Source organism: Musa acuminata, chromosome BXJ3-3 (genome assembly GCF_036884655.1).
Source record: "Musa acuminata AAA Group cultivar baxijiao chromosome BXJ3-3, Cavendish_Baxijiao_AAA, whole genome shotgun sequence".
Lineage (NCBI taxonomy): Eukaryota > Viridiplantae > Streptophyta > Magnoliopsida > Zingiberales > Musaceae > Musa > Musa acuminata.
The window spans coordinates 9,895,001-9,911,005 of NC_088351.1; the positions used below are offsets into that span (position 1 = coordinate 9,895,001).

The 16,005-nt window shown below is 37.2% G+C and overlaps 2 protein-coding genes across 2 annotated transcripts in view; one reads left to right on the forward strand and one right to left on the reverse strand.

Annotated features, from left to right (window-relative positions):
• Positions 1 to 3,543, forward strand: part of LOC135633916 (two-component response regulator ORR24-like) — a 3,947-nt gene extending 404 nt beyond the window's left edge. The window contains exons 2-6 of the mRNA XM_065143921.1: positions 9 to 161; positions 441 to 833; positions 943 to 1,019; positions 1,418 to 2,659; positions 3,496 to 3,543. Of these exons, the coding sequence (XP_064999993.1) occupies positions 9 to 161; positions 441 to 833; positions 943 to 1,019; positions 1,418 to 2,659; positions 3,496 to 3,543 (1,913 nt within the window). The remainder of the gene's footprint in view (positions 1 to 8; positions 162 to 440; positions 834 to 942; positions 1,020 to 1,417; positions 2,660 to 3,495) is intronic.
• A 2,134-nt stretch (positions 3,544 to 5,677) lies between these two features.
• On the reverse strand, positions 5,678 to 10,065 carry LOC103978170 (stromal cell-derived factor 2-like protein). Its single transcript, XM_009393877.3, has 6 exons — positions 9,642 to 10,065; positions 9,410 to 9,550; positions 8,107 to 8,247; positions 6,460 to 6,509; positions 6,247 to 6,376; positions 5,678 to 6,040 (listed from the first exon to the last, which is right to left on the reverse strand). Exons 1-6 carry the CDS (start codon positions 9,741 to 9,743, stop codon positions 5,954 to 5,956), a joined length of 651 nt encoding a protein of 216 aa, XP_009392152.1. The 5' UTR covers positions 9,744 to 10,065; the 3' UTR covers positions 5,678 to 5,953.
• Between the last annotated feature and the right edge of the window lie 5,940 nt (positions 10,066 to 16,005).

The following is a 16,005-nucleotide window of genomic DNA, read 5'->3' on the forward strand; positions in this document are numbered from 1 at the left end:
TTCTGCAGTCACGACGACGACTCGAGCGACCACGGCACTGAAGTTGCTAAGGGAGAACAGAGACAAATACGACCTGGTTATCAGCGATGTTCACATGCCGGACATGGACGGATTCAAGCTTTTGGAGCTCGTGGGCCTCGAAATGGACCTTCCCGTCATTAGTAAGTATTGAATTTGAATCTTGTGTTGCATCTCGTGGATGTGATTATTTCGAGAACTGCTTTCTGTTGTAATACCTCCTTTTCGGTCCGTAGAGTGCATCAAAATGTTAATTTGGAAGAGTTGGAACATTTTGTCCGACAAGAATCCAACTTTCTTCCAAGATAGATAGAACAACTTGGATTGTTGGAACATAGAAACATCAGTTACTGAATATAGGAACAACAATTGAAAACTAATTGGATGATATAGTTTCTAAGAAGAGCAAATTGGCATTGCAGTGTTGTCCGCAAATGGTGAGAGACAAGCTGTGATGAAGGGGATAACTCATGGTGCTTGTGACTATTTGCTGAAACCAGTGCGGATGCAAGAACTAAGGAACATATGGCAACATGTAATTAGGAGGAGGAAGTCTGCTGGTGTTCAAAACAATAATGTCAACAATGAGGAGGATAGCCAGAAAGATCAGGTTACAGATTCCGAAAGTAGTCAGTGGGTCAAGGATCACAATGAAAGACCCAAGAAGAGGCACAAGGATCAGAATGAAGAAAATGATAGCGAAGAAAACATGCAAGAAAATGAAACTTCATCCTCTCAGAAAAAACCTCGAGTTGTTTGGTCCATTGAGCTGCACCGAAAATTTGTTGCCGCTGTTAATCAATTGGGCATTGACAGTAAGTGTTTCTGATTATTAGTCTTCCACTATACGACCTCACTTATCTTTTTTGTTGCTTCATTGGACTATTTGTGATTCTAATCCTTTTCTTGTTCTGTCTGCTGCAGAAGCTGTACCCAAGAAAATACTTGATCTTATGAATGTTGAGAATTTGACAAGAGAAAATGTTGCAAGCCATCTACAGGCATGTTGTTTCACTTCTAAGTTTCTTTTAGCACATGATCCTGTAACTTATCATTGAAGATAAATTTATGATCTGCCGCTCTGATTCTATAGTAAGCCATAATCCCAAAAATTGTATCAGATAATTTTCTATTTGGCAAAAAGAAGAACTTTTGCATGCCACTTAAACCCTGGAGAATCCCTGCAATTGGTTTCAGTGAGTTGATCCACCTGATCAATTAGACTTGTCGCTCGGATGCTAGAATAGTTTTGTAAGGACATAACAAGATCATTTAGATTGTCAAATTTATTTATGGAGACAGTTATTACTGATAACATACTTCCTTATTTTTTATACTAATCATCAAGTTTTATTTTCCATCTGATGATTGGTTAGCCACTTTCCTTTCATGATTGCAGAAGTATAGGCTGTATCTGAAGAGGCTCAGTGCTGTGACGGGCCAGCATGCTAGTGTGGCTTCTGCTTTAAGATTCAGAAACTTATCCTGTGTGAATATGGAATCACTGGATGTTTTCAGGAATTATCATGCACTGGGACGATCTCGACAGCTGCCATCACTTACATCTCTCCAACCAAATGGAATGCTGGATAGAGTTAATGGTCCATCTGTACCTGCAGGACGTGTGCCTTACCAGGCTGTTGAAGATGGTCACATGTATCATGGCACAAGCAATCCACTTAATGACTTGGGAAAGCATCAGGACATCAGATTAACAAGAAATTCTCAAGCAAATCTGCTTCATGGGGTGCCAACATCATTTCAGTCAGGACAATTGCACCAGCAAAAGGTAGTCCAGGAAGCAAATAGCAGCTCCATTGCTGGATTATCTAGCAGTGGACTGACTTCCAGTCTTTGTGGCAGCTCTATTGCTAATGTGGCTAGCAACTTCCCGTTACTGCAAGCAAATAAGCAGCACCTGGAACATGGAGGATTAGGCGATTATTCTTCGGTTACGATGCCTTTATCGAGTGCAGACCCTTTTGATGACCTTCAAGATTTGTCTCAGCTTCCTCATATTGGTATACCTAATGTAACATGGCAAGATGCTGTTTTATCAACCGAGCATTCTGCCAATGCATTGCCTGGATGTGCCCCATTTATTCATGAAAGCTTATCTCTTTGTCAAAGTGGAGGAGATAATTCACTGCAAACTCCACTAGCGGGCAATAAAAATCATGGTAAATATTTCAGCAATGTGGCAGTGACACCATTGACTGCTACACAACACCAAGTTAATTTGTTTGGTGGGAACATGATGATTATGCCGGCTGGTAGTGATGACAACCCAAACATCAAAAGTCTGGGCAATTATAGACAGGAATGGCATCATACATTTGATCCTAATGCCACATTGGGTTCTTCCTTGTGCCCTTCATTGCCACATCTTGGGGTAAATGAAAAAATATTGCAGCATCAGACATCAGAGAGCAGCATCCATAACAAAATGATGGGTGCCGTTGAGACGGGCCAAGCTTATGGTGTTCCATCCCTCCAATATAAGTGCATGCTCGATAAGTCAACTGTGGAGATTCAGCTGAATTATAAGGATGACTATGGGTCAGAGAACAACAAATCGTGCAGTCGTGTCACTTCTCCTGGTTGTAGCTATGGCAATATTGCAGATGTCATGACCAAGCCTGTATGCTTTCTTTCCATGTTTCTTCTCTATAACCTTTCTGCTTGCTCAATTATTCATTCTTTCAGATACTCTAAATACAACTTAGCAACTGATGATAAAGTGAACTAGTTATAAATATGTTTATAGTGTTATACACCATCTTTTTCTTTTCTCGAATGTCGATATATCTCGTGATGTGTGGTTGCCTTTCTTTTGTAGTTCCTTATATATGTTAGTTCAAGTGAACATCTAATAAGCAGCTAAAGCATTTTAGGAATGATATAGATACTAAGTTTGTTTCGGAACATTTTAATATGGCTTGAAATCTTTTGGTAAGAGACATTGCCAAGGCATTGTACAAGCCGAATAGGGTCATTTTCTTTGATAAAGATGGGAGTTATGGAAGTTCTAAAATGCCGAATGCAGACAGTACCATGTCTGATTAGCATATGCATCAGTAAGAAACATCTGACTCTTAAGAAAGAGAATGATCACAAGCTGCTCTGAGAAACTTATTCATAATGCACTACTTGCTGAAAGATATTCTTTTGTTGAATCCTGTCATATCGATATTATGCTTCTCATAGAAGAGCCCATCAATCAAAGTTTTCTGTTGATGATTCCTCAATTCCTGAAGTCCACTATTAGTAACAGGAACAGAGCAAACAACCTAGTTACAAAGTAGGAAACAATGCATCATAGATATCCACTGGTATCATATTTTTTGACATGAGCAGCACAGTTCTGCTTATACAAAAATGCGATAACTTTGTGCAGTTTCATGATCTTGATGATTTAGTCATCGAACTTGATTTTGGATTTTAGAAGTACATCTGATTGCACCCTTTTTTTTGCAGGATGATAGCAATGATGCTACATCAGAATATGGCAGCACTAAGATGTGATATTTTTGCCTGTTCAGAGCTGAGTGATCTATCTTGCAGCTTTATTAAGTAGATGCAGATTCTCTAAACTCAAGATGCTAGTACTGTTATGGTTGATGTGTGAAGAACTTTTCACACTTACAGCTCATGTCTTTGTATTACTTGAACCATCAAGTATTAACAATAATACAGAGTAGGAGTCAGTTCAGTGGACATTGGGATTGTTTCTTTTCTATTCTTTTTTTTTTTTTTTTGACTTAGATCTTTGCACCCTACAGGCTTTGAATTTGATTTTATGGTGGTATGTCTTATGTTATATTCAGATGACTATGCATTTTTCCGATGGAAAAAAAAGCAGTTGTAGAAGAGAATACATACCAGAAAAATGATGTTGGATCCTTTGACCTTTTCTTTTGTTTGTAAACCAGTTTTGAACAACCATTCAGTAAATTTCAAAAGCACTATATATATATATATATATATATATAGACATACATATACATACTGATGGTGTATACATACACATATACATATACATACACTATAAAAGAAATATGTATATAGTGTTATACACACACATACATACATATACATACACATATACATATATACATATATATATATATATATATAAGTATACATATACATATATTCATATATATATGCATATATACATACATATGTGTATATATATACATATATATAATTTTATGTAAAAGTATTGTTTTTGTGGGAGTAAGTGTGTGTTTGGGAATACATTTGAAATCATTTGCATAATTTTTGTTGTAAATATACATTTCAAATGTGAATTGGTGCTAGATAATTTTTTTAGAATCGCATTTGGCTTAGATGCTACATTAAAAATGTTCAAATACTAATACCACCTTCAGGTAGTATTAACATTTCAATATTTATGAAATATTAATATAATTTTTAAAATATCTCATGATATTATTTAATATTACAAGATTGTCAAAATGATTTAGTGATATTTTTTATAAGGTGAAATTTTATTTCATTTTATTTTAAAATATTATTTTATATTTATTTATATAATTATATTTTTTTATTTATTCTATATTTGGTTTATGCAAAAAAAATTATAAGATTATGTACATTCATTTATTTATTTTTTTACTTATTAATTTAAATTATATATATATATATATAATTTTAAATAAAAATATTAAAAATTATTAGAAGGATATTGGGCTAGAATCCTGTCTTCCTTACTTATCCTTTGTAGAAAAGATAATAGCTTTATCAATACACATAAGATATAATATTCATCTATTATTTATCAAGTATTAAATTATATATTCACCGAAGTTTCTTTTTTCAACTATCCAATAAAAATATAAATATGTTTTTTTCATTTTCAACTATCCATTAAAAATATAAATATGTTTTCAAACGTAACCTAAGAAGTCTGAGACACATTTGCATCTTATAAAATTATTTTAAATTATTTTAATTTTTATCTTTTTCTGATGTGCTATTGATTTTTTTTTTCTTTTCCTGCAGTTCGGGTTTTTTTTTATCTTTTGACCATTGATTAGTCCGCGATCCAATGGTTTGATGACCCATTGGTATCGAAAAATAAGTTTAAGCTCATCATGCTCGATCCGCTGGTGATGGACGGATCAAGTCCTGATCTTAAAATGTTCACGTCCAAGTCACGATCGGAGTCCTTTGCGCCCTCCCAAAGCCTCGCGCCGATAAACATGGCGGCTCTAATTTCTCTACACGCAGACAGTTCTTTAAACACATTTTGCTCCTAAAAGCAGCAAAATATTTTATATGTCCATACTTTTATAAAATTATTTAATTTGAATAAACTAATATTAAACATGATTAGATATGCTTCTTATAACTTTTTAAATAAATAATGACGACAATGACATATATACTACCCATATTTACATTTACTTGTCGCTCTGTGTTTGAAGGGTATATTATATTATACCACATACACAACTTATGTATAGAGAATATAACACAGGCTTCGTACGCGGGTTGTGACGTTTGATAAAACCTAGGATTCGTTTTATTGTTTTAATTTACAATCCAAGATCAAAGATTCCAAGCTACATATGAATTGTTCGCACGCTTAAACAATATACACGGGATAATTCATTGGGTTATAAATAATGACTTGATAGCAAACCAGTTTCTAATTAATAACCTGATAACAACCGATATTTTTGGTGAATTGTTTCAGCTAATGCTTATGTTACATGCTGATGCCATATGTAATGTCAAAAAACAATTATGGAATACCCATGGTGGGGGTACGAGCTCATGAAAACAAGTACTGCGTTCAGGTTAGTGCATTGGAAAGTCACTCACCACCCAGTCGTTGAACCAAAACTTCGTGGCACAAGTAGTTGGCGACAAGAGGAATACTGGCTGATTAAAGCAGCTTGATAATTCAAACATCACTTGTATTAATTGGAAGATAGACTCCCTCCGTTGCTAACCAGACATTGTCAGGACGCTTCTCGCGAACTCCACAGACCTGCAAAAGTATGCAAAAGTTATAGCAACTCATCCGCAACCGATCGATAATTAGGTATTCGTGGCAGATTCAGAAAACTGCTAGCATTCTTAAAGATGATAGAACAGTTTGGTGAACCCTCCGACACTTGCTCGTCTAGGGTGTATCTTTTAAGTAAGGTGCTCTTCAAATTTAATAAACACAAGATCTGTGTGGTAGTATTCTACCTCTTGCTGGCCTCCAGCTATACGGGAATATTTCTTGTCATGACTGTGAAGATAACCACCAGTATCGACATGCCGCAGTCTTACCCTTTGGTCTTGCTTCCAAGTCTTCCCACTTCCCTCGATCTCCAGCCTGAAAAGTGAAGGTAACGGTAAACATAAGTAGCCTTATCACTTGCATATGAGAAGAAGTATTAGCTTTGAAGCAGTTCTAACCGCCAAAAGTCTCCAGTATCAGAGTTCATGTCTCCTCCGTAGCAGCTCACCTGTAGTTAGCCAAAGATATTAGTTATCTAGAAAAGGTTGGGTTAAAACAAAAGATCAAGGCATCGACCAGTGAATCAAGACAAATGATAATGACAAAATAATGAAGAAAGCAAAAACACCATGTTGCAGTGAGTTACTTTTAACTTTTCATAATGTGCAAAAGGCTCGGTGTAGAAGACTTGGCTGAGGGGTTATCTGCCATTTGTTTTTTTTTCAATTTTCACTGCCCTAAACCATAGGGTAACCTAAATCTGTTGATATCAGCTTCTTTCAAACCTATCTTCTAGCAAATGGAAATTCTTTTCCCCCAATTTTAAGATATAGCCAAACAAAGTTTAGTGCAGCTAATAGCACCATGCCTTGAGTACGAAAAAGAAGCTGCACCTGGAAGAAAATATGCAACTGCGTGTTGGAACCACTGCAAACAAAGTCAACCATTATCCACGAATCAGAAGATAATCACAAATTATTAGCTATGATCTTGTAAGAATCAGCCTAACAGTAGATGGTATGGTCGCTGTTTTTTCTACTTTCTATTCTTTTCACTTGCATTGACACCTCCCCTTACTGTAAGATAATAATCTTTGACTCCTCCAAATACAGGACACAGTAACTCTGTAGAATAAGATGCAAATCAGATAATGGATAGACATGTCTAAAGTGTCTCTTGATATATAGAGAAAGCACAAGGCAAAATCATGGGACTGGTAAAACCTCAAGTTCCATAAGAAAAAGATGTGCAGCCTGTACATAGGATTCTTTTACTAAGAACATTTGTCTGTAAAGTTCAATTCACTTTTTTTTTCAAATGCGTAGGGAAAAAAAGATCATAAGAACAAAATAATTAATAGAAAAGGCATACCAAAAATTGATAGTATTAGTCTTCCATGGCTTCTATGACACAAGCTTGAAATGGATTATTCTTCCTTGTCATAGCACAAAAAAAGCCTTTTTTCGACATGTCAGAATTACCTCAGATTTTATTCATTCTTAGTTGGCACCATCTCATGGTGTAGTATAAGATGCAAAGATTTTTTATTTATATTTCTTACTTACAGCAATCATTTACCTTAATGTCATGATAAACATGTCGACACAGGAACCTACAAAACTATACTGCACCATCTTTATCGAGCTAAAATACTCTAAAAGTTGCAATGACACAGGTTGTTTAGAATCTACACCTATGGATTATGCAACAAAAGATGATTCATGCATTTAGTTAGGCAACATCTATAAATTCATCAACGGTTATTTGGTTTTCTGCATTTGCAGCATCTGCATATCCAGTACTTGGTTACTTGCAATTAGAGCCTATATCATACATGATACAAGATATCCAGATGCATCCAAAAAATAACTTTTTTCATCAACAAATTCTGCTGCATTTGCCAAAAAGATGCAGGTTAAAAAAAGACTTTTTACATAAAAATTGTGTGCACATGGGGCAAATAGAAGATCCAAACAACAGGAAGTCTGCATCAGTATATGCAAAACAGGCCCAGAGGCAAGGATCTAGATGATCCTAAACTTATACAATGCCAACAGTGAGTTGAAAGCTAAAATCCATACTGGAACATCATAAATGATACTAACCTCCAGATTACCGGTTATCGGCGAAGCATGTAAGTGGCTGTGTAGCCATTTTCGTGTTCTCATATGTTGTAACCTTATGATAGTTCCATTTGGAATAACATCACCTTGTTTTGCAGATGAATCAGGTGGAGGCTTCACAACCTGCATCGTTAAACATAGTAACAAACATTACAACAGGGCATATTAAATTACACGAAATGAGCAGTCAGATAACATCTAAAGTTTGTGAACATCTCATGATAACAAAACATCATTAACAAGATATTACTAGGAGCTGGTCAGATGCACCTTTCTCTGCTCGATAATTTATCTAACAGTAAATCAAAAACCGATCTAAGGGGCACTCATTTATATCCTACTTTCTATTATGCAAGTCTTAATACATCTTCATCTGCTGTTTGCAGCACATCCAGCTTCCAACTTATAACAAGGAAATCATTTGGTCAACTATCTTTGCTAATAAAATTGATCATCCATCTCAAACAAATGCACCAAATTAAAGGTGACTAAAGAATGAATGATATATTCATTGTTCATCGCTCAAAATCCCTACACAAAAATACTATCAAGAAAAAAATGATACATTTTCGATAAACAACTAGAATGTATTGTAGTACTTGTACGTAAAGTAAAATCCAACAGAGCTGAACAATGATAAAAAAATCACGAATGCAAAAAAGAAACAATAAACAAATAGTAAATGACAACAAGAAAGAAGAGAGATTAAATCATGAGCCACCCAGCTGTGCTAGCCCTCTTCAGAAACGTTGATGGGGAATGGTGAAAAAGAGAATTTCAAGATAACGAGATTATTAGGTGACTGCTTCCACTAAATTTATGCGAGACCTCGAATTTATTCTCCATGTGAAATGACCCCCTTCCTTGATGAAAAGGAAGCACAAAAGAAGGGGGAGAAATCAACAAAGTAACATAGGATAGTATATATGTCTATAAAAATCTGATAACCCTATCGAATGCATATCTAAGTTTAGATACAAAGTTAACAATCTACACATTTCACTAGTTTCTATTTGCAAAAAGTCATGTTTTATCAACAACAACAATAAAAGTCATAAGTCCCAACAAAAAAATCAAATTCCATACTTAAGCCATTTCCCGAAGTGTTGCAAATCTCACGTTCTAATTTGTATGTCATGATACACATGCTTAATCATAACAGAAAATAATAAATCCTGTCTACTAAAGTGACATTCAATCTCACGTTCCACGAAGATGACATTAAAAAATTGACAATATAAGAAAGAAAATAAACTAAGATTCAATTAACAAATATAACACGTACCCAATAGCTATTCGAATCATCCACATTGGGGAATCCAGTGACGGATTGCTGTCCACTCCCGGAGCCATACGGCACATCGTGTGAATGCAGTCGAAACTTCGTCCTATCGTGCATCAGCTTAATCACACTGCCATATGTGATCTACCGAAACAAAAAAAAAAACGAAGTATGAGGAAAAGGATATATGCATGATCAATGAAGCGATCTAGGGTTTCGGATAAAATCCACCGACCTGGACGCCTTCTTGGGCGGCGGTAGCTGGGGCGGGGGAGCCCTCGGGGACTTCGAGGCCGAGGTAGAGCAAGACGGCGACGGCGAAGAAAGAAAAGGCCATGAGGAGGAGGAGGAACAGGAACCAATTCTGCTGCCAGAAGGGGAGGTCTTCGGGATCGAAGGAAGCAGGCGGCGGTGGCGGCGCGGCAGAGGAGGCGGAGGACGGGATCCTGCGGCGGGAGAGGCCCTGATGCCCCGACGGAGCCACGGCTGCTCGCTCTTGGCGGCCCTCCAGAGCGGTTACAGCCTTACAGGAGTAGGAGGTGATGGCATCGTCTCCCTCTCTCTCTCTCCTCTCTCTCTCTCTCTCTGGCGATCGCAGTCTCTTTTGCTCGCAGCCGTGAGGTCGCCGGTCGTCGAGTAGGTCTCCCGCTGGCGATCAGTTCCAAACGCATTTGTAGTGGATCCAGCGATGCTTGGGCCACGTCGAAGAATGCGTTTCGGCAAATTATACACGAACACGTGGTAATTCTGATGATGTGGCGCGACGCGATTTGTTGAGACATTTGGCACTACGCTTCTCTCGTCCCTTTGCTCTGATTGGTCGCCAATAACACGAAAATTAAAGCGACAAATCCATGGAAACAAGAGTAAAACTATTTAACGAAAATATAATAAAACTTAAATATTTTTATTTGTTGAATTTAAGCTCACAAGTTAGACAACAAAATTTAAACGATTAATATTCTCTTCATCTTTTGTTCAACGGTATATATGTATGGAGTATAATATTCGTTGATGTTTGGGTTAGTTCGATATGGTTCATAATGGTAGGATAATTCACGGTACCTCTAAGTTTAAATGTCATACTTCCGAGATGCTAGTTATACGAAAATCGAGTCAAAGAGATTTCTCGATCCGATCTCTTTGACATCCAATTTAATAACTTGATGTGTGTAAATATGGATGTCAGTAAAAAAAATAAATCCCATTGTACTCCTCTTGAATACGAGCTTATCATAAAATGGGTTGAATATTTTATAAAATATTTTATATAGAGGTATCATCTAACCATCTTTAATAATCTCCTTTTAATCTCTCGTCTACATGAGCAACAAAAGGGAAAGAACAATCTATAACAGTTTGTCATGGATCCTCATCATATGGGTAGACCTATGAAAGATATCGTTTATTTTTCTTTTTTGATTTTAGACATCACATGATAAAGTTGAATAATAATTTAGTACTTCAATGTGTATAAACAAAACTTTTGTCACGTGTTTGAACTACATTTGTTTAAATTTCAGAATTAACATGTATTTTTTTTTATCGTTCAACTCAATTTAGGATGTAAATGGAAAACAAAATAAACATAAATATTACTAAGGCTTAATTTTCAATGCATGGTTCTAATTTATTTCTGCTTCCTTTTGTATCACGTAAGTACTATGTTACCATTAAATTTAAAAAACCAAAAAGAATTTTCTACTCAGTGTGTGGTTAACAACTCTGACCAATAATATTCAGATGGTGAAAATCTTATCATATCATCACAAAATCCTGAGATTCTAAAATGAGATATACTTAGTTTTAATCTCTAATATTTAATTATGATTTCTTACCTGTATCTAATAAGAACACGGATGACATTATCTTGATATCGTGGCTTATCGTTCAATAGAATAAAATTTTATACCCCATAAGATTAACATAGATCATGAAATTTTTTATATATTATAATAGCAGATTTATAATATTTTCATTTGAGTCTCTCGTCAAGAGTGCAAAACAAAATTAATAGATTTTAAGGATTAGATGAGTAGGTTCTTCTTAAAACGATACAATCTTGTTACGTCACTAGTTTTCTCCATCACATAAGTAATACCTAAGCAAAAGCTCGGGAACCACTTACTCCTTACACTCGCTAGTGGAATGTCACGTCGCTTACCCTGACTTCCTGAAATAGGCTCGCAAGACTCACTCCTCATCGATCCTGCAGTTGGGAAAAAGAATATACCTCCACATTAATGGCCGACCTCACCACCCTTCTCTTTCGGATGGACGATGAAGGGAATACACCCTGCCTAACCTAAAGAAGCAAGAAAGTCAGACCGGAGGTATATCCCCGATAGTCCCTAAGCATTGCCCTCTAAGGCACTACTAGTTACAGGTCCCCGTCTTTTATACTTTTTATTTATATTGCAAACTGATTTCTTACTTATTACTTTCACTATGCTTACAAACACGCTTTCAAGTCAAGCACTAATTCAGTTCACATCCACCGTCCGACTAGAAATCCTTAATCGTAGGGCTGCCTTACGTGGCTAGGAAACCCTAGCCACCAAGGTCTCCCTTGCAGCCAAGATTCCTTGGCTGCAAGGCTATCCATGGGCGAAAAAGAATCCTAGCCACCAACTTACCCCTTACGGCCAGAAATCTCTGGTCGTACAGTCACCACAATTGGCTAGAAAACCCTAGCTACTAGGGTTCCCCATGTGGCCAAGGCTCCTTGACCGCATGGTGGCTCACAGCCAGTCCAAGAGCACCATCCCTTGCTCTTGCCAAGGCTGCAAGCAGCCTTTAGCCAACTTGTAGGGTAGCAACAATTGTTGCCCTTCATCCTATGTCTTGCACTAATATTTTGACGATAAAACATCAAACCTAGCTCTGATACCACTGTTGGGAAACCTTGGGCACATGTGTAGGAGAAGAATAACAAACAAAACTAGTTTCCCAAAGAATAATATCCGGTCATTGTGTGATGGTTAGTCCGTGAAAAACTACAAAATCAAAAAACCATGTAACATGTGTGAGATGTTTTACCTAGGGGAGGTGGTATATCCCCGAAAACATAAATCCAAATTTGTAGATAAAGGATGTCAAATGTTCTCCTCTCTAGCAGTGATTTACACAGTAGATGAGGGAGCGATGCTCCTTTTGCAGCGTGAATCCTCGTAGTCTACACGCTAGTAGTGATCAAGAAGGGTTGGCCCCTTCTTGCTATTATCTTGCACCACCAAGAGGGTTGTCGGCTAAGAAGGAGAATAGGAGGTGGTAGCGAATTAAGTCTAGCTTATGACCCCTTTGATTCTCTCCTATTTATAGATGTCATTGTCAACTTAATCATAATGGATCCTGCTCTATTGAGTACTTGATCTTTATCCAACTATCATAGTCGCTTGGATTAATAGTCTTTATCCAACTATCCTAACCTCTTAGATTAATGGATCTCTATCCAATAATCATTATTTGCTCTTATTGGGTCTCATAAAAAAGATCTAATAATACAGGGGTTTATTAAATATTCAATAAAATAGGGGCTCATTGAATATTCAATAAAATAGGGGCTCGATAGATATCTCACATCCAAACCTCTACTCGTCGCAACATCTACCATATTTATGTGACCCTCTAAGCCTAATATTAAGTTGGTCGTGAGTCGCACCTATCAGAACTCCCTCTGACTCAATAAATTATTATCTCCATAATAATTCACTCGACTCATCGACTATGGACATACTAGGCTCGATAGATATCTCATATCCAAACATCTACTTGTCGCAACATCTACCATATATCTGACCCTCTAAGCCCAATATCGAGCTGGAGGTGAGTGACACCTATCAGAACTCCTTTTGACTCAATGAATTATTATATTTATAATAACTCACTCAACTCATCGACTATAGATGTGCTAGGCCATAGTCCTTAAACGATATAGGGAGATCTAATCCATTGAACCTATCTGCCCTCAATTACCATGTCTCTATAGTCCCTTATCCATCTAATATCTTAGAAACTATATATCGAGTATGGTATTGTCAAGCTCATATAGAATCTACTCGAGCCTCTCTCTAATTAGATTCTCCCAGAGAATTCTTTTCTCTCTCAATCTGAATAACCAAAGCCAAGGATTTGCTTAAGCAAGAACACATTGGACATTCCTCTCATGACACCAAGAGCAAATGATCCTTTATCAATACTCAATCACCCTCGTAAGGTTGGCTACCACTCCTGATGACCGGTTGTGCTAGATCTAGAACTTCTAGACATATAAGTCCAGTATCAAAGAGTATAGTACTCATTCATGATATCCTTGGTGTCTCAAGTCTAAGGTCAAACACACAACTAGGACTACGAAATTGATGTCTAACATTAATATATCATTAACCATCCAGCATTCAATGAGTAAATCATTTTGTGAACTCATTCTCTAATGAGCATCTATACTATATTCACAGTGCCTCCATACAAGTAGCTGTGAAATCAACTGTCTTCATCATATGGATGTGTATATAGTACACTGGTCTGTTCGGTTATCTTGAAATCCCCCTCGAGTAACCTATGATCAGGAATATTTAGGGTTTGTGTTTATATACGAATTGGTCTCATTATTATGATCTAATTCTAATTACGCAGATCCAACGACATCATAATATATCAAGCATGCATTAGAAAGTGAAAAAAATACCAATAATAATAATAATAAGTAAAAAAAATTATATGGTATGTCACACGTATCATTACTCATGTGATTGGCTTATAAGATGCCTATGACTAGCACTAGTAATAAACTCGAAGCTAAACAACGTTCACATCACCATGCAGGGAAAGCGATGTCCTTTAAAACCTTCATTCAATGCTTCGAAGAATGCCTTTCCAAGAGGACGAATGATAGAGATAATCCTAGCACTCCCCAGCTTCCCCCGCCACATAAGCAATACCTAAGCAAAAGCTTAGGAACCACCTACTCCCTACAATCGTCAACAAAAGGTCATGATGCCTACCTCAGCTTTTCGAAATGGGCCTGCAAGACCCACTCCTCACTAATCCCACGTCTTGGAAAGAGAATCTAACTATGCATTAATGGTCAGCAACATAGCTCAACCTCACCAGCCTTCTCTTTCAGATGGATGATATAGGGACCATGCCCTGCTTAACCTAAAGAAGCGAGGAAGCCAGATCGAAGGCGTCACCTTGATAGTCCCCAAGCGCCACTCCTAGGGGCACATGTCGACAAGCTACACATATTAAATACCTCTTCCACCTAAGGTAAGGGGGGCCTTGACGAAGACCTGTTTGCTCCACCCAATTGTCACGGACTTAGCTGGTTTTGCCTAAGTCGTGTGACATCGTTGCGTGTCCGTCCACAAAGGTCAACCTCCCCGAAGCTTCTCATGTCCCTTAGGATCCACAAAAGAGAGAACGGGTTAGAGAAAATGCCTCATTCGAGATCCACAAACAAATATTTCCGAAAACACTTCATAGACAATGCAAATTACAAACACACTTTACAAGCTTCGAATAGTTGCACAACAAAGGGTAAAATGATCAATTATAGATCGAAAATCTCTCACACGTGTCCACATGACACAATCTTTATTTACAAGCCTAAAGCGGCCACCAACCTAACTAAAATTGGACTATTAAGCCTTCGGTCGTCCCTCTACATGTTGTACAAAGTATGAACATACTAAAAAACACGGGCATACATAAGTATTACATCAAATATCCTATTTAGAAGTTTGTCCGTGACATTGCGCCCAAGTATAAAAGCCAAGATCCAGGACAAGTAAACGAAAAATGCTCTTTACTTCCTCATTTATGCTGATGATACTGTTGTCTTTCTCCCTCTTCGTTTTCATGACTTAAGTATTAAAGGGGTCGAGTTGGGACACCCTCGACGTAGACCTATTATGTAGGATCATCAATGGAGCCCAGAGGTATGGCCAGGAGGCTACTCAGCATAGGAGACCGCCCAGCTCCCTAACAAAGCTTCATTGTTCGAATACTAGGCTGTTCCTGGTGAACTGTCTCTCCCTACAGAATCCTTTAACCTTCCCGAAATGCCTGCTCTCGACGTCAACCAAAAAGGAATCATCACGAACCCACAATAGTGAATCAATCGAGCTCACTCACGATGATTTAACAATTATATTAAGATTGATCTAATATTAGTTACATTCAAGCCCTCCAACACATCATGGTTTAGAGCTATCACAATTAGAAATTAAGTATTAACATGTATTGAGCGTGCTAACATGACCGTTAAAAATCTTAATCTTAATTATTGGAATAATCCTATCTACTTATCACTTACTCAGTCACGTTATGTTCGCATATTAGTAGAATTAATCTTAGGAGGAGGGCCACTTCTGTCGCCGCACGAGCGGCACACGTGCCGTAACGACCAGGTCAGTTCACTCCCTCGTGAAGGCAACGAATAGAGACGGTTTCTAAACCCACCCCCGTTTTTATCACGTGTCGACAACACAGTTCCACGTGTACGTGTATACTTATGCACTTGATCTCCCAATCCCCAAAAATTAAGTTTATCTATTGATATTTTGATTATTAATATCGATATTTAGATTTTGATATTC